The 18,358-nt window shown below is 43.1% G+C and overlaps 1 protein-coding gene, 1 long non-coding RNA gene and 1 other non-coding gene across 3 annotated transcripts in view; 1 reads left to right on the forward strand and 2 right to left on the reverse strand.

The window, feature by feature from the left end:
* Positions 1-9,955: 9,955 nt before the first annotated feature.
* On the reverse strand, positions 9,956-10,059 carry LOC142871236 (U6 spliceosomal RNA). Its single transcript, XR_012919496.1, has one exon. It is a non-coding gene; the product is annotated as a U6 spliceosomal RNA (small nuclear RNA).
* Positions 10,060-10,951: 892 nt separating this feature from the next.
* Positions 10,952-16,450, reverse strand: LOC142870974 (uncharacterized). Its single transcript, XR_012919318.1, has 3 exons — positions 16,389-16,450; positions 13,957-14,114; positions 10,952-11,188 (listed from the first exon to the last, which is right to left on the reverse strand). It is a non-coding gene; the product is annotated as an uncharacterized LOC142870974 (long non-coding RNA).
* The window catches only part of LOC105866836 (chloride intracellular channel protein 5), a 105,765-nt gene continuing 100,609 nt past the window's right edge, over positions 13,203-18,358 (forward strand). Inside the window, exon 1 of the mRNA XM_012756442.3 lies at positions 13,203-13,745. Coding sequence (XP_012611896.1) covers positions 13,683-13,745 — 63 coding nt within the window. The 5' untranslated portion in view covers positions 13,203-13,682. The remainder of the gene's footprint in view (positions 13,746-18,358) is intronic.

Below are 18,358 nucleotides of genomic sequence, written 5' to 3' on the forward strand. Positions count from 1 at the left end.
CTTGAAATAAAAAAAAATAAAGGGATATGCAGAAATTTTTACTTGTAGCTGCAATGTTGTCTTTATAATTTTTTGAAGAAATATGGAAAAGTATTAGGGTTTATTAAAGCTGGGGGGGGTGAGTGGGTATATTGGGTATTTGTGATAGCTTCTATACTTACCTGTATAATGGAAATATTTCATGAAAAAAAACAGAACATGGGGGCCCTAACTCCTACTCAAACCCATTCCACTCATCTCCCAAGTATATCCCATGGAATACTCATATATGAGGAAGTCATTTGTTTCCTCTTTTTTGGTAATAAAAAATTATGTGAACAATTTTTTTTTTTTAAAGATACATCAGAAAGTGACATAGGTCAGTCCTAGCTGTGCCACTTTCTAGTGCAGGGAACTTGGACAAGTTATTTTTTACTTCTCCAAGTCTCCTGATCTTGTTAAAATGGAGATAATAAGAAAAATATCATTCAACAAGGGCTCCTTGAGTACCTGCTCTGTGTGAGGAACTGTGGTTCTTGCTAGGGTTATAAAAAGAGAATGGATGCCATGAAAAGACATGGAGGAAACTTAAATGGGTCTTACTCAGCGAAACAAAGCAGTCTGAAAAGGCTACATGCGGTGTGATTCCAATTAGGTGACCTTCTGGAAAAGGCAAAACTACAGAGATGGTAAACAGGTCAGTCCTTGTAAGGGGTTGGGGATGGGGAGGAATGAACAGGAGGAGCACAGGGGATTTTTTAGAGCAGTGAAAATACTCTGTATGATACTATAATGGTAGATACCCATTATTACAAATTTGTTGGCCAGGCATTGTGACTCACATCTGTAATCCCAGCACTTTGGGAGGCCAAGGTGGGAGGATCGCTTGAGGCCGGGATTTCGAGACCAGCTTGAGCAACATAGCGAAACTCTGTTTCTACAAAAATTTTTCCAGCCTGAGCAAAAGCGAGACCCTGTCTCTACTAAAAAATAGAAAGAAATTAGATGGACAACTAAAAAAAAAAATGTGTGTGTGTGTGTATATATATATATATATATATATATATATAAAGTTAGCCGGGCATGGTGGCATGTGCCTGTAGTCTCAGCTACGTGGGAGGCTGAGGCAGCAGGATTGCTTGAGCCCAGGAGTTTGAGGTTGCTGTGAGCTAGGCTGATGCCACGGCACTCTAGCCCAAGCAACAGAGTGAGACTCTGTCTCAAAATAAATAAATAAATAAAATTAGTTTGGCATGGTGGTGCATGCTTATAGTCCCAGCTATCGGGAGGCTGAGGCAGGAGGATCCCTTGAGCCCGGGAGTTCAAGGTTGCAGTGAGCTGTGATCACGCCACTATACCCCAAAGCAAGACCTGGTCTCTAAAAAAGTAAATAAATGTGTCCAAAAATACAGAATGCATAATTCAAAGAATACATGTAAACTATCTAATGTAAACTATGCACTTTTGGGTGACACCGTGTCAATGCAGGTTCATCAGTTGTAGCAAATGTACCACTCCGGGGGATGTTGATAGCAATGTGGGGCGTGGCTGTGCATGAATGAGGCAGGGACTGTCTGGGAAATCTTTGTACATCCTCTTCAATTTTACTCTGAACCTAAAACTGCTCTAAAAATAGTCTAATTAAAATAGAGAAAAAGCAAGAAGGAGAGAGAATGGACTACGTATACCTTAGAGGCACCTATAGCTTTACTGGAGGAGAGAGCACTGTAAACAGATCCTCAAATAGGGATGAATGGGTGGTATAGTCACGCATGCACAGCGTAAGCGAGCTCCTTCTCCTCTTATTGTTCCAATGCTTTATCTTCATGTGTGGCGGGCGTATGCAGAGGGTCAGCACTGTTTACTGTTCAGACAGGACCCCCTTATCTGTCATTCGCTGCAGGGCAAATGGCCACCCAGTGGTGAGCGGCTCCGACCACCCAGGGCCTCGCAGGAAGGGGCGAGGGGTGCCGGGTGGTGGGCGTGCACAGGTCCCAGCACGCAGCATCTCTGCCACCAGCTGGGAAGGAGCAGGGGAGGAGTTGATGTGGACTGATGAACTCAGCCAGGCCACTTTGGCGTGGCTGTTTTGCATGCCTCTGACCTTTAATTTGATGACTTCCCACAAGGTGCCTATGAGTAAGGCAGAGCTTAGGTCAGCATTTTGACCCTTGGCACCTTTCCCTGGGAGGCTTCATTAAGGATATTAAGTCTGGTGTCCACTGATGCAATTGCCCTGTGCTGTGTTAATGAGAGACGAATGACTGGGTCTATGCTCAGCTTTACTCATCTTGGGACTTAATTTTATAAGAGAGGAAAAAGTAACGTTGGTTGGGTTTAGGAGATGGCAAAAGAGCAAGGTAAGAAAGAATTAATTTCAATGTAATTGCATAAACTTCAATGCAATGTTTTTCACACATAAAATCATTCAGATAAATATCAGCCTTTGGGAGAGGTTTCTCCCACCCTCCACAAGTCCTGGCCTGGTGTAGACACAGCCAATGAGCAAAACCAAGTGTGAGGAATGTTGAGATGAAAAATGTATGTCGCAAAGGTGGCTTAGAGCAATGTTTATCTTTTGTACCCAGGGGTGCATTGCAAACCTTTGCAAAGAGCTTTTAACTGAAAAAATTATGAATAGTTACAGGGCAATACAGAAATTATTTCTTCTAACTAATTTGCTTGTGGGCTGGGCCCGGGTCTTATTCACAAAATTATCCTCAACATTGAGCACAGCACTCGGCCCAGATCAGCTGCCCAGGAAATGTTTGCTGCATATAATGAAACTGAGATATTTGGAGCACTTTCTGCCTTCCCCTTGGGAGAAGGAAATTGAAGCAATTAAAAGTAATACTTTCTGAGTTTCTGTCCACCAAGTTTTGTAGGGGTAGGAGTAATCTTCCCGACAGATCATAAAAGATTGCACAGTTGGGGAAAATATATGACACAAATAGAATCAAAGCTACTTCCTTGAATATAGATTAAAGAGATGATTCTTGGGCCGGGCGCTGTGGCTCACGCCTGTAATCCTAGCTCTTGGGAGGCCGAGGCGGGCGGATTGCTCAAGGTCAGGAGTTCAAAACCAGCCTGAGCGAGACCCCGTCTCTACTATAAATAGAAAGAAATTAATTGGCCAACTGATATATATATATAAAAAAAAATTAGCCGGGCATGGTGGCGCATGCCTGTAGTCCCAGCTACCCGGGAGGCTGAGGCAGAAGGATCACTCGAGCCCAGGAGTTTGAGGTTGCTGTGAGCTAGGCTGACGCCACGGCACTCACTCTAGCCCGGGCAACAAAGCGAGACTCTGTCTCAAAAAAAAAAAAAAAAAAAAAAAAAGAGATGATTCTTGTAAAATGCTTTGCTCTGTGCCTGCCTTATATGCCTTTGGGGAAAAAAATAACACTTTTATTCTTTGCTTATGGGTTAGTCACTGTGTTGGGCGCATTATGTATATTCATAAGTAATATTACTTAAACTTTAAACAAACTTCAGGGGAAGTACCATCATCCCCATTTTACAGATAAAGGAACTGAGGTTCAGAGAGTTGGATGACAAGATTACAGGGTTAGAAAGCTATGAATTTGGAATTTCTGGATCTTAGTCTAGTGCTTTTTGAATTACACCATAAGATATCTCTGTTGAAAAAAATCAATTCATGGAGACATTGTTTTATGATTTTTATTATTTTATTCTGTAGCTAGCTTTGATAACCTTAAATCTATACATACAGCTTTTTTATGGAATTCTGTCAATTTCTGAACATATTTTTACCTTCATTTTGTATCATAGCTCAATAGCCTACAATGATTATATAGTGTTTTTATGAAGATCTAGAACTCTAAAAATAACACTTTTTATTCATCACAGGATGTGGTCTCCTTTTAAAAGTGTATCACTGTATCATTGACTCATGTCCACCTTATAATATTCCTGAGGTCTTTTTTCTATCATATGGGCCATCTCTTGCCCATAACCCTCAATGATGAGGATATAAATCTTCAGTTGCAAACACCAGAAAACCCAACTCAAGATGGTCTGAGCCAAAGAAGGATTTTTCTGGCCATGAGGACAGGATATTTCAGGACCATCAAGTTTTAGGCGCCAAGAGACCCAGTCACTCAAACAACACATCAGAACTTGGTATTCCTCTCCCCATATTTTGGCCCTTACTCTTTCTCTGTTGGCTGTACTCTCAATCAGGCTCTTAGAGGTGGTGGGACAGTATAAATAGTTCTGGGATCACATCCTAGTATAAGTCCAGCAGAAAGAAAAATGGCCTCTTAAACACATTTCTGACAAAAGACCCGGAATTTTAATCTCATTGGATCCAAGCTGATCACATGTCCATTTTCAACCAATCAGTGACCAGAGGTTGCAGTGCTCTGATTGGCCAACACGAATGATCTGTCTACCTGGGAAGCTCCACTTAAACCTAATGGACTCTGAATGGAGAAAGTGTAGATGCCCAAGGAAAATTGGGAGACCCTTTAGCAAAGAGGCAAATGAATTCTAATTGTTCATGATTATAAGAACTGTTTACATGTCCTTTGAGAACTTTAATCTGTTCAGTCGTGGGCATTTGCTCACTTCCCTCAAAACATTCTGCTGTCTACTCCCACCAGTATAGATGCTGGCTTCCTATTCCCCGTGATCCACACCTTGCTTCTCCCCCATGGGCTTTCATTAACACCATGACATTTTCTGAGTTATTAAAGACCATCTCCTGTCGGTTGGTGAGATGGGCCTGTTGGCCAAAAACAATCAGAAGTGTAGATCAGAGTAATGCTAGTCAACAGTTGTGGGTTTTATGGAATTTTGCTACATGTATTTATCTTGGAATCTGTCCAAGATTTTTTTTTAATGCATTTCTGTAATAGTTGTATCTTCTAAGTGATCTTGCCAGAGCTAAAGTAGGAGCTTGGTCATTAAGTGAGGACAATCATCAGAGCAGTAAATCCTGCCAAAAATGCATGGTGATGCAACAGAACATGACCTCAGATCACTTTCTCCTGTTTTGCCTCCCATAATTTCTTTTTTCTGGGGCTCGGTCTATATTTTGTTGTTGCTGTTGTTATTGTTTTCGGTTCATCCCTAGGTGTCTCCTAGTTTAAGCAAAGTAAAGGAGGATTCTAGAATCCCTAAGCCTAGCCATTTGTTATCCAAGACCAGTAATTCATTAATTCCAACAATTCAATAAGCAATTTCTAAATCTCTAGCAGCATCCCAACCTCCTCCAACCCCATCCTATGAGAAATGCATAGTGAAGCATGGTAGATAATAGTATGGGCTTTAACCATGAGGAGACCTGGGTCAGAGTACCAGCTGTGTTATTTATAACTACCCATGTAACCTTGGACAAGTTATCTAAACTCTTTAAGTCTTTTTTTCCTCATTCATGAAATGGGACTAATAGCACTCACTGCCTCGTTGGGTTACTATGGATGTGAAGTGAGATGATAAGGGATTCAGAGCTCCCAGCACATGGTGGGCTTCTGGTAAACATTAACTATCATCATTTTTATTGCACAACCCTTCCATATGTTTTAACTCAAAATTAGAATCTTTATAAAAACTCCACAATGTCATGTCCATTTCACTGATGTAAGCAAAATCCCAAATAGAGGAGGCTGTGAATGAAAGAGATGCCAGTTACTCATTCATTCATTGATTCCATCAACAAGTATTCATTGAGCATGTACACTGTACTTGGCATGTTATCAGTTTGTTTACAAGTGTGTAGCAAAAGACCATTACAGTCTGTGAGTCATGCCAAAGAAACATGAAACTGGATTCCTGTCCTCAAGAACTTTCCACTCTTCTGGGAAAGACATAACTGAATCTATGGAGGAATGATGCAGGCATGAAGCCTGCTCATCATCAGAAGGTGATGTGCATGCTCTCAGAGAGTTCTAGAAAGAGCATGAGCAGTGTCTGGCACACAGTAGACACCCCCAAAACACTGGTTGTAGGAATGAGTAGTGGGTGAATCACTGGGATGAATGAGTGATGGTTGTTGACAAGGACTCTGGGCTTCAGTCCAGCTCACTCCCAGGCGTTTCCCTTTGCTAAACACCAGTAGGCAGGCTGCTGTGGGGACAAAGATCACTGGTAATACTGGGCACGCCCAAGGGCACTTTAGTTTATAAAGGACAACTAGCAACCCAGCCCCATCCTCCTTACAGCTCCATCTGTGACCTCATGCGGTGTGATCCCTCCAGGACTCACCTGCCTGGTCTACACCCACTTGGTCCTCCCACAGAGAGACCACGTGACTGGTGCTTATGCAGCTGTCATCAAAATCTGCCCGTTTAAACCTCAAGTCCTTGGGATTGTCTGAGAGACACTCTGCAGAGAATATAGGAGTGAGACAACCTATTTAACTCCCATAGACATAGCTGCTCCTCTGGGCAAAGTGAATGGCTTCAACTAAGTACCATGAAGTACATAAAAGTTGGGACTTGTAACTAATGATATGCTTGTGCTCTGGTATTGGATAGAGTGAGCATTTCTGGAAACTCTTCACATAAATATCATTGTTTTATAGTACTGCTCCTTTCATCATATACACATGATGATAATGAATAAAGTCCCAAAAGGTTATACACTTTATGGTTTCATTTACATGACATTCTAGAAAATAAAATTTTCTAAATATGCTTATTTTGTTTTGTTTTTATTTTAATGAAGCTTTGTTTTATTTTATTGATTGGTTTAATTAGGAGCACTAAGTCTAATGGAATAAAGATTTGTTTTCTTTTCTTTTTGAGACAGTCTCACTCTGTTGCCAGGGTTACAGTTCTGTGGCATCAGCCTAGCTCACAGCAACCTCAAACTCCTGGGCTCAAGTGATCCTTCTGCCTCAGCCTCCCAAGTAGCTGGGACTACAGGCGTGCACCACCATGCTCATCTAATTTTTCTATTTTTGATAGAGATGGGGTCTCATTATTGCTCAGGCTGGTCTCAAACTCCTAAGCTGAAGTGATCCTCCCACCTCGGTCTCCCAGAGTGCTAGGGACTCTAGCACTCATTAGACATGAGACACTGTGCCTGGCCAAGATTTGTTTTCTACTTTTGCAGTTAATGGTAAAATGAGATCTGATTTCAGGGATTTGAAGAAAAGAATGTGTGGAAAGGGCATGTGAAAACAGAACCTGGTGGCTTTACCTTTTTTGAAATTACTTAAGCATTTTGATGATTTTTTAAATTACATACAGAAAATTCACTCTTTTGGTATTCAGTTCTGTATGTTTCAACACATACTCAGATGTGTGTAACCATCACCACAAACAGGATATAAAGCAGCTCTATCATCTGACAAAACTCCCTTGTGTCACTTCTTTGTAGTCAAACCCTCCCCTACCTCAATCCCTGGCAGTCACTGATCACTCCATCCCTATATTTTATTTTCTAGAATGTCATGTAAATGAAACCATACAGTATATAACCTTTTGAGACTTCACTTATTATCATGAATTTGGGATTTATCTATGTTTTGTACTATTAATAGTTCATTCCTTATTACTAAGTGACATATCAATGTAGGAATTGTATTACATTTTGTTTATTTACTCACTGAGGGACATTTAGGTTGTTTCCAGTCTAGGGCAATTATGATGCTATAAACATTTATGTGCCAAGTTTTCACATGAATGTAAGTTTCATTTCTCTAGGTTAATACCCAGGAGATGGTGAATGGCCAATATAGTTAAGTGTATGCTTGACTTTATTTGAAAATGCCAAACCATTGTCCAGAAGGACTGTACAATTTTGCATTCCTACCAGCAATGTATGAGAGTTCAGTAGCTCTGCATTCTTTTCAGCACATGAGATTTTCATGAGTACATGTTTTGACCATTCTAATAGGTATACTGTATAAGTATATATATATTATTTTTTTAAATTTGCATTTCTCTACTGAAGAATGTTGAGAACATTTTCATGTGTTTATTTGCCATTAGTAGTTCTTCTTTAGTAAACTATCTATTCAGATATTTTGCCTATTTTTTGTTTTTTATTTGGGTTGCTTGGTTTTTTGGGAGGTTGTGAAAATTCCTTAAAAATCCTAGATACAAGTCCTTTGTTTCTTCTTTGTCTCATTTCTAAAAGAAATTGTATAGAATTGATGTTATTCTTTATTAAATGTTTGGTAAGATTCATTAATGAAGGCATCTGGGCCCGGAATTTTCTTTTTTTGGAAGGTTTTCAATTGTGAATTTAATATCTGTAATAGACATAGGACTATTCAGGTTATCTACTTCTTCTTGAGTGAGTTTTGTCAGTTTGTGCCTTCCAAGATTTGGTTCATTTTATCTAAGTGGTCTAATTTATGTGCAGAGAGTTGTTTGTAGCATTCCCTTAATTTATTTATGTCTATGGAATTTGTAGTGATATTCCATTGTTCATACCTGATATTGGTAACATATATCTTGTCTATTTTTCTTCTGATAAATCTAGCTAAAAGTTTATCAATTTTACTAATCTGTTAAAAAAACAGCTTCTGGTATTATTGATTTTTCTCCATTGTTTTATCTTTTCTTCAATTTCACTCATTTCTGAACTTATATTTATTATTTTACTCTTTCTGCTTGCTTTGGGTTTAGCTAGTTGTTCTTTTTCCAGTCCCCTAAGGTGGAAGCTTAGATTATCGATTTGAACCTTTATTCTTTTCTAAAATGAGTGTTTCATGTATAAATTTCTCTATAGACACAGCTTTAGCTGCATCCCACAAATTTTGATGTGTTGTATGCTCATCTGCATTCAGTTCAAAATATTTCCTAATTATCCTTGAGACTTCCTTGTTGATCAGTAAATTTCTTAAAGTGTGTTGCTTAATTTCTAAATATTTAGAGGTTTTCTGGATATCTTCCTGCTATTGATCTAATTGATTCCATTATGGTTAGAGAACACACTTTGTATGATTTCATTCTTTTTAATTTAATAAGGTTTGTTCTGTAACTCCAAATGTGGTCTATTTTGGTGAATGTTCCATGTACACATGAAAATAAAGCATATTTTGTTGTTTGAGGGGGATATTACATAAGTGCTAATTAGGTCAAATTGATTGACAGTGTTGTTTAGGGCTTCTATATTCTTGCTGATTTTTTGTCTACTTGTGCTATCAATTACTCAGAAAGGAGAACTGAAGTCTCCAACTATAATTATGTATTTGTTTCTTTCTCCTTTCAGTTCCATTAGCTTTTTCTTCATCTCTATTGAAGCTCTGTTATTAGGTATGGAAACATTTATGTTTGTTATATCTTTTTAGTGAGTTGACCCTTTCATTATTATGTAATAGCCCCCTGTATCTCTGATAATTTCCTTATTCTATCTATCTTGTCTGATATTAATACAGTCACCAGCTTCTTTTTTTTTCCCACTAGTGTTTTCATGACAGGGTTAGCTTTCCCATTCTTTTAATTTATCAGTAACATTGTGTTTGAAGTAATTATGTAACAGCATACAGTTGGATCTTGAGGCTTTTAAATCCAATCCAACAATCTCCAGGTTTTAATTGATGTGTTTAGACAATTTATATTTAGTTCAAGTACTGACATGGTTGTATTTAGGTGTACCAATTTTATTATTAGTTTTCTACTAAATATTTGTTTTCTTTTTCCACCTTTTCCTGCCTTTTAGATTATTTGAATATTTCTTGCCATTCCATTTTAATTTATTTATTAGCTTTTTTAATATGTCTCTTTGTACAACTTAGGGGTTACTTAGGTATACCTAAGGGTTACTTAGGGGTTATAACTTAGGTAAAACTTAGTTGCTTCTTTAGGGGTTACAATATACAGACTTAATTTTTCTCAGTCTACTTAGAGTTAATAGTTTACCACTTCAAGTGGACTATAGAAACCTTACCACTATATAAATCCCTTTATCCTTTGCCCTTTGTATTGCAGTTGTCATATTACTGAATTAAAAATGTAAAAAAACCTATCAGATATAATTTTTGCTTTCAACATTTATACAAAAATATGAATGTTACACAGATTTACATGTCATCCCTTCACTGGGGCCATGCTAATTTTCCTGTATGGTTCTAATTTTAGTGTATGTGCTGCCAACATGAACGATAAATGGGCTTTTGAAGTGTTTTCCTGATAAAGATTTATTTGAAAGTTGCTCCAAGTTTATGAAACTATGGGATGAAATTAAAAGCACAGTGTTTTTCTCTGACCAAAGCTAAAATTCATGCTAACAGATTATGCTTTGACCTTACAGAGCACAAAATGAAGTCTTCTTACCTTGAACTAAGGCATATTATAAAATTTAAAAACTGAAAATATGCATAGAAATAGCTTGTGACCAAAGTAGACTTTTTTTTTTTACAACATGAAGGTTTATAATATCAAAACTATCAGTCATCTGAGGTTTATAATATCAAAACTAATGGTAACTATACCAAATGGGAGGTATTCTAGAAATTGTGATTAAGAAGGAACTGTCCCAGTTTCCAATAAAGCGGCAGATATTTGGAGAAGAGAAAATGAAAGTTAGCCCTGCCAGGTTTGGGATTAAGGAAAGGGAGGTCGTCCCACATATTGTTTAGAGGATAGTCAAATAAAATGGGCTAAAACGTGTGCAAAGCATTTTTCATTTAAAAAAAATAAAAGACCGGGCGCGGTGGCTCACGTCTGTAATCGTAGCACTCTGGGAGGCCGAGGCGGGAGGATTGCTCAAGGTCAGGTGTTCGAAACCAGCCTGAGCAAGAGTGAGACCCCATCTCTACTATAAATAGAAATAAATTAATTGACCAACTAATATATATAGAAAAAATCAGCCGGGCATGGTGGTGCATGCCTGTAGTCCCAGCTACTCGGGAGGCTGAGGCAGCAGGATTGCTCAGGCCTGGGAGTTTGAGGTTGCTGTGAACTAGGTTGATGCAACGGCGCTCACTCTAGCCTGGGCAACACAGTGAGACCCTGTCTCAAAAAAAAAATAATAAAATAATAAAAAAAATAAACAGTCAAAACCCCTCAAAGGCATTTTATGCATACAACATTATTATCTTCTGCCACATTGCTATTAAAAATATTGTCCACACTCCAGTGCAGGAACATGATGAGCCTGTGCATCACGCCGCAGTGAAGGCACCAGTCTCACTCTGTCACCTTCCTGCCCCCCTAGAGTATGTAGTCATTGGCTCGGAATGCACAGCTGTGAAGGTGACCGTTTCTCCCAAGGATCTGGTGATGTAAGCCTGAAACCAAGGAGGAGGAGAGCAATTAAACCTCACCTTGACTGAGCTATAATATACAAGAGGGTTGCAAGTTGGGCTTGGTGACTGCTTTCTTCAGTGAGGAGGAGACATTTGCAGTTGGAGTCTGCAGGAAAGCAGCCACCATAAAGCATGGTCAGGGCACCTTGCCCTCTTTTCTGCCTGCCAGATGCCGATCTTTCAAGAAGGTTGGGCTGAAGTGCGTTTTGTTCCATGAAGCCTTTCCATGACCTCTCCATCCCAACCATGGTCAATACTCTTTTCACATGCCAGCTTATATAGCCCCTCCATCTGCTCAATTCAGGTGGCAGCCTTATTTTTCCTTTCTTGTGACTATTAATCTTGAAATGGATTTTGACATCCATTAAGACCAGGGGATTAAAATCTCCTTTGTTTCCCCCAAATGATTTACACAGTTTGCACTTAGTTTGAGAGAAGTTGGTAGAATAGTTGAGAACACAGGCTCGGTCTGTCTGGGTTCAAATCCTGATTTCACCATTTTATAGCTAAATGAGTCACCCTTTTATAGCTAAATGAGTACGGGCAAGTTACTTAAGTACTCTATGCCTCAGTTTCCCCACTTGTCAAATTGGGATAATAATACTATTTGTAAAGACTAAACAAGTTAAGACACATAAAGTACTCAACATTATTGGCTGGCATATAATAAGTACTATCACTTATTTTTTTATTAAGCAAGTTGTTTTTTCTTATAAAGCTGTGAACAAATACATATTTGTAAGGAAGGCAAGACAGAGCACAAACAGGATTAACTAAAGAGAAGGTGAAGAAAAGAAAGAATTTGACCATGTTCTGGGTGCAAAAGACCTAGTAACTATTTGTAAAAAGAAATGAGGGGTGGAAATGTATATTGGTACAACCACTTTAGAAAACCACGTGGCAGTATTTACTCAAGAAATACATTCTCATACTCTACAACTCAGCAATTCCAATCCTAAGTGTATATCCTAGAGAAAAGTGTTCATGGATCTCACCAAAGGATGTTTGATAGGCAGAATGGTTCACAGCAGAGGTATTTGCGATGGTCATTAACTGGTAACTATGCAAATGTCTAACAACAGAAAATAGATAAATAAATTGTGGCAATGAAAATGTATGGCCTGCAATTACACACAGCCCAATGGATGAATTTCACATAGTGCTGAACAAAAGAAGCCAGATACCAAGATTCCAGGCAAAACTACCCTGTGCTGTTAAAAAGTTAGGGTTAAGGTTACCCTGGTTGGGGAGAAAGCTGAAGGGGGAGAAGAAGTAGAGAGGAGAGAGCAGGAGGGGTTCTGGGGGATGTAGCTAACATCTTATTTCTTCATCTGGTGCTGGCTACATGGCAGCGTTGGGGGGGCGGTTCCAATTGTGAAAATTCTTTGGACTACACACCTATGATCAGTGCATTTTTCTGTATGCCTATCATATTTCACCCAAAAGAGAGAGAGAGAGAGAGAGAGAGAGAGAGAGAGAGACAGAGAGAGAGAGAAAGAGAGAGAAATGAAAGAATAGGAAATGAAGGAAAGAATAGAACGAAAAAGAAAATGAAAGAAAGGGGAAGAAAAAAAAACCCAGAATGGTGAAAGACAGGGATCCTTGGCCCCGCCGCACCTGACCCGCTTGGCTCACCCCTGCGCCCTGCCACCGCCCCTGCCCCGCCCCGACCCAGCCCTGCTCTCTGTTTGCTCGGGGCGGGGATGGCAGATGCCTGTTCCCTGGGTGCCTCTCCTTCCCTGCCCTCTCCCCACCGCCCCTCCCGGTGCTGAGCGTCCCCACGGCAGGAAGGGCTTTCCCAGGGGGTAACGCCGCCCGTAGCCGAGTAACTTGGGGCTAACGCTTCATTAAAGAAAACCTTCTCCTCCCTTCGTCCCTTTCTGCTTGCTCTTCTCCTCGACCCCTTCTCCCCCCCCTGCACGCCCCTCCAGGACGTCCTCCTGGCCTAGGTGGCAGAGCCCTCCGCGCCAGCTCTGTCCCCGCCTCCCGCACAGCGGGGTCGCGGGGCGGGGGCCGGGGCGCTGCGGGCCGGAGCTCCAGGGTGTCCCCTCCCGCGTCCCCGCCCGGGCTGACCCCGCCCCGCGGCCGCCGGCTATTTTGGGCGCGTTGGCTGCGGCAGCGGCGGCGGCGGGATCGCTGACAGTCGCGGATCCTGTGACACCTCCCGGCAGCCTGGCACTTGTTGCTCCCGGGACCTGTGGTCATCGCCTCGCCCGCCTTTCCCTGTGCCCCTGCCCCTCCCGGCGGCTTCTCTCCGTGCCGTGCGATCACCTGGGGCACTGACCTCCCAGCCTCCGCTGCCCCGGCTAGAGAAATAGATGGTTTAAGGGGAAAAAAAATTAAATTAAATTAAATTAAACGCCGCCCGAAGACAGACGGGCCCCGCGGGACAGGAGCGCGAGCGCGGAGCGCTGGCCTGGGCGCCGCAGAGGTGGCGCCTCCACGGCCCGGGACAGTGGCCCTGGGCGCCAACGGCATGACAGACTCGGCGACAGCCAACGGGGACGACAGGGACCCCGAGATTGAGCTCTTCGTGAAGGTAGGTCAGCGTCCCGGGGCGCCCGCCGCACCTGCCGCGCGCCCAGCCGGGCTCCGGGCGGCGCGGGCTCACGTGCCCGGGCTCCGGGCGCGCGGGGACCCGCGACCCTCCCCAGGGAGCGCAGCCCGGGCCCCTGGCGGTCCCCCGCGTGGGGCCTTTCCGCAGGCCGGCACCCCGCTTCGGGGTTCCTGGGTGGAAAGGAGTGACGTACAATCTGGCAGGTGGCTGTCTTCTCGGAGAGTTGTCCCGCAGTTTGTCAAACCCGCCGCAGGGCTGGCAGTCACCGCTGTGAGTCCCCCGCTGGCCCTGAAGGACATCTCCAGGTATAGGGACATGACAGGAGCCTCACTGCACCTGTGAACCTTTCTTCTAAAATAGGAGCAGGGCCAGGGATGGGAGAGAGAAGAAAACATTATTGATACGATTACCTTTGGCAAAGCAAAAAAAATAACATGTCTTAAAATTTCCTTTCCCTCTTTGACTCAGAACTGCTAAAATTAAAAAAAAAAAAAGGAGACAAAGGTATTTTCTTGCTTTGTGACTTGCAAAGTAGAAAAGAAACGCCCCATTCTCCCCAACGATGTTCTTATTGTCACAGTCATGACTGCACACACAGGGTAGTGTCAAGGGAACGCTCAGCGTTTGGAAATAGGGGGGATCTCCCCACCGACCTGAGGCCGGCTGGGATGAAGGAGCGCAGTGCGAAATTAAAGGAAGTCGCCTGTCTTCCTGGGCAGAGACGGGCTAACGTCAAAAGCTGCCGTACTGCATTCGCAACCCCTAGGATGGAGGCCGAGGCAGCGTTTCCCGGCCGCCGGTGTAAGGAGAAAGAAACATTTGATCAGTCCTCCGTGCAGACACTGCAGGAGCCGGAAACCTGAGGCGCAGGGGAGAGAGTCGCCTCCAGGGCCCAGAAGAAAGAGTCACTTGGGGGAGGGGAGTCCACAGGCTGCCCCAGCACAAGACCTCTCACAAAGGAGAAAAAAAAACCTTGGAATGCATTCCCTAGAAATATACAGATAGCTCAGAATGGAAGAGTCGTGGGTACCTGTCAGGGGCCTCCTGGCTGCATTTAAAAGGCATAAGTATTCCCTGGACTGGGGAAGATGGTATTTTGCCAAAAGGGTCCTTATCTACAAGCTAATTAAATCGATTTTTACAAATAGTATAAGGCCCGTTAAACCTTGATAACAGTTGATGATTTCTTTGGTGCCTTTTGACTCCTAAAATATATAAATTCAATTGTGACTTATTTTACACTTGGTAAGCGATCTGCCTCAGTTGTCCCAGCCTGCCGCAAAGGTTTTTTAAATTTCTTCTGCTGGGTTTCACATTCTTTGTGTTTATTTTTTGTTAATTACTCCCGCCAGTTAGTGACACTTGCTTTCTGCAGCCTGTTCTGCAGCTCCTCTGTTGGTTTCTGGGATACCCTCCTCCTCACCGCACCCCCACCCACACACAAGATTTTTAGGTCCTCTGCAAGACCCAGGTAATAAAGAGTCACATCATCCCCTGTGAGGCTGGGCAGTGTTGGGCAGTAAAGGGGTGCTCTGAACCCCAGCATCCGGGCTTGCAGTCTAGGGAGCGAATAAGGAGAGCTCTAACAAAGCTGGGTCTTGCTGTTCTCCTTGAAGAAAGCTATTCTAGAACTTACTCAGATTCCCCAGGAGTAGGCAGTTTCAAGGTGTCAAGTTCCTGAAAGATATTTGAAACAGAAATTGGTCCTTTAGAGCCAAAAGGAGCCCTTTGCCCCACTGCTAGGTGTGGACACCAATTCTACCTGCACCTTTGGAATGTCTTGAATGTCTTGCTGGCAGCTTTGGAGACTGTCTCCATTTATATAAAAGCACACTGCACAGCTCCCAGGGCCCCCAGAGAATTCTAAAGTGCCTGTGTTGCCATTTGTTTTTTCCCTAAAGGAAAGCAGTCCATGAGAGCTGGGCTGGCCTTCCCGGCCGGCTCAGAAAGCAGATTGATGGGGAGAACAAACAATCAGACAGGAAAGCTGTTTTGACAGCTGCCCCCCACCCAACCCAATTTTTGAGTTTCTGGTTAGTTGTTTTTTTATAGGGCCAAGTAAAGGCTAGAAATACTGTGAAACAAAAATGCTGCCCAGGCCTTGCTTGAACCCTGTCATTTGAGCGAAGCAATGTCCTCATTTACAGAAGCAAACTTTTCTGAAGTTTGAAGTTTCTCTAAGCTATATGATTCCCATAGAAAGAAAAAGTCTTCTTGGTGGTGGTGTCAGGTAACAGGTGCTTTCTCCAGGGCAGGGTGGGTCTCCATGAAGCTTCCCAGGCAGGGCACACCCCACCCAGTCAGTCCTGATGTTGTTGGTCATTGTCAGTGGCCCCTTGACATCAAAGATCCCCCCCAACCTGGCCTGTCCGCTGGGTCTACCATTCTAAACCTCAGTCACCCACTGAGTTTCAGGGAGGGACGTGCGATTCTCTCCTATGTCAACTGATAGTCATTATCTGTCACCACTACTGCTGATAGTGATGAGAAGAAGAAGAAATGGCAGCATTTTAGGACTTATGAAGTGTGTTCAAATACCTTATCTCATCTGATCCTCAGCAACCGTGTTTATGAGGCTTGGTTCACTCCTGTGAAAGATAAAGAAAACAAATAAACCTTACTCACAGGGACCTCGTGAGGCTCCATGCTGTCAGAGCACTTAATGAGCTGCAGTTTGGTCTTCTAGTAACAGCCCAGGGAAATGAGAATGATGATTAGCGCCGTTTTACGCTTGAACAACACGCGTGCTCAGACAGCACAACACGTGTGTGAACTGCCCAGAGATAGACAGCAAATACCAGTCAGCTCCAGTCCTCAAATCTAGCAGTGTAGACTCTAAATTTCTTGCTCTCTTCCAAAGACCTGTATACCATATTTTGCCAAGTGAGGCTCTCAAGTGCCACCCATGATGATAATTATTTATAATGTATTAATCTGCCCATAGAATATTGTCACGGAGACTCCCTCCCTTTCTGCTCTGCACTCCAAATCTTCCCTTTCAGGAAACATTCTAACAGGGGCTTTTAAAAGATCATTTCCCCACAGTTTTAGTTTCTTCATTTATAATAAAAAAAGGTTAAAGGTTAGATTGGATCAGCTCTGATTCTAATGTTCCAGGATGCCTGGCTTGGGGGGAGCTTGGAGATTTAGAAACAAAGGACCTGGGTTCAAGTCTTGCTTCTGCCTCTAATTGACTAAATGATTCTGAACAAATTATTTAACTGCCTCAGTAGATTTCTTGTCCAAACCTATACACCTCTGAGAATGAAAGGAGGTGTCACTAATAATTAGGCTGGGACAAAAGGTGTCACTCGAGATTGTTTGGGGGGGCAAAATCAGGATGTGTGGTCACTCTGGTTATGAAAATACGTGGCCACAGATTCGTTGTGAGGGTTCCGAGAGAGCATACAGGTGGAAGCACTCTGTACATTGAAAATTGCTGTAAACACATTGGCTTCAATCATGATGTAAGTTCCATGGCAGATAGAACCTTTCTGGATCTGCACGTCCCTGGCTTGCCTTAGGGAACAAAGGCCGGGTTCCTTCCTCCCTTGCAGGGGTATTTTGAGAATAAGTGAGATCATATGTGGCTTGGACTTTGATCACAAGGGGAGGACAACAGGTTAGAGACTTCATAATGGCAGTGAGCGTGTGGTTTATTGAAAGAAAGAGAGCAAGGAAGTAAAAGCAAAACAGAAAGCAATTTGAAAAGACAAACACAGGATGTGCTGTGTATGTCAGATGGAGACATTCCTCCCGCTTGGGTTGCTTCCTCCACACCCAGCCTCTGCTGTAGGAGAGCCCAGTTATAGAAAGCTACCAATGTGCAGTGACTATGGCAGGCAAATTCATCACTCATGTCTCTCGGGCCAGGGACTGGAGTTTCAACAGGAACCAGTGGTTCTCAACTTTGGCTACATAGTTAAATCATTTAGGGAGATTTTAAAACTCCCGTTGCCGGGTTGTCCCCCAAGGCCAGCGACATCAGTGTCTCTGCGGGTGGGACCACCCAGAAATGGTATTTTCACACCCACTCCCGGGTGACTCCAGTTCTCAGCCCTGGCGGAGGGCCACTGAGTCATAATTAGAGGCAGGTCCATTAGCAGGCAGCTGCTGCCACAGCTGGAGTAGGTGGCCTTGCTAGCTAGCTCTGGTTAACGTCCAGAACTTCTAACAGCCCCAGGGCATCCGGGTCAGGAGTGCTGTTGACGGAGAGCCTGCACCCAATCCTGCTCAGTTAACAGATGCTGACGGCCTGCTAAGCCCTATCCACAGCACTCCAGAACAATCAGTGCATGGCGTCGGTCTAGTCAAATAATCATCAGTTCAGCGCGGGAGAAATAAAACCCAGTCCTGCTAATTGTCTGATGGAAATGACTAGTCGTTCCATTTACTGAGTGACCCAACAGGTTCTGACAGTGGTGCAGGGTGCAACGCAAGTTGCGGGGACCTATGGTGTGGTCACCTGACTTCCAGAACAGACAGGATCAAATCTTGTGGTGTTCCCACTGTGGCCCCGAGCTGCTCTGGCTACCTCATCACCTTGGGCAACTGGCCTCCCCCCGTGAGCTCACTAGGCTTTCATCACATGGAGG

This window comes from Microcebus murinus, chromosome 5 (assembly GCF_040939455.1).
Source record: "Microcebus murinus isolate Inina chromosome 5, M.murinus_Inina_mat1.0, whole genome shotgun sequence".
NCBI classification, from domain to species: Eukaryota; Metazoa; Chordata; class Mammalia; order Primates; family Cheirogaleidae; genus Microcebus; species Microcebus murinus.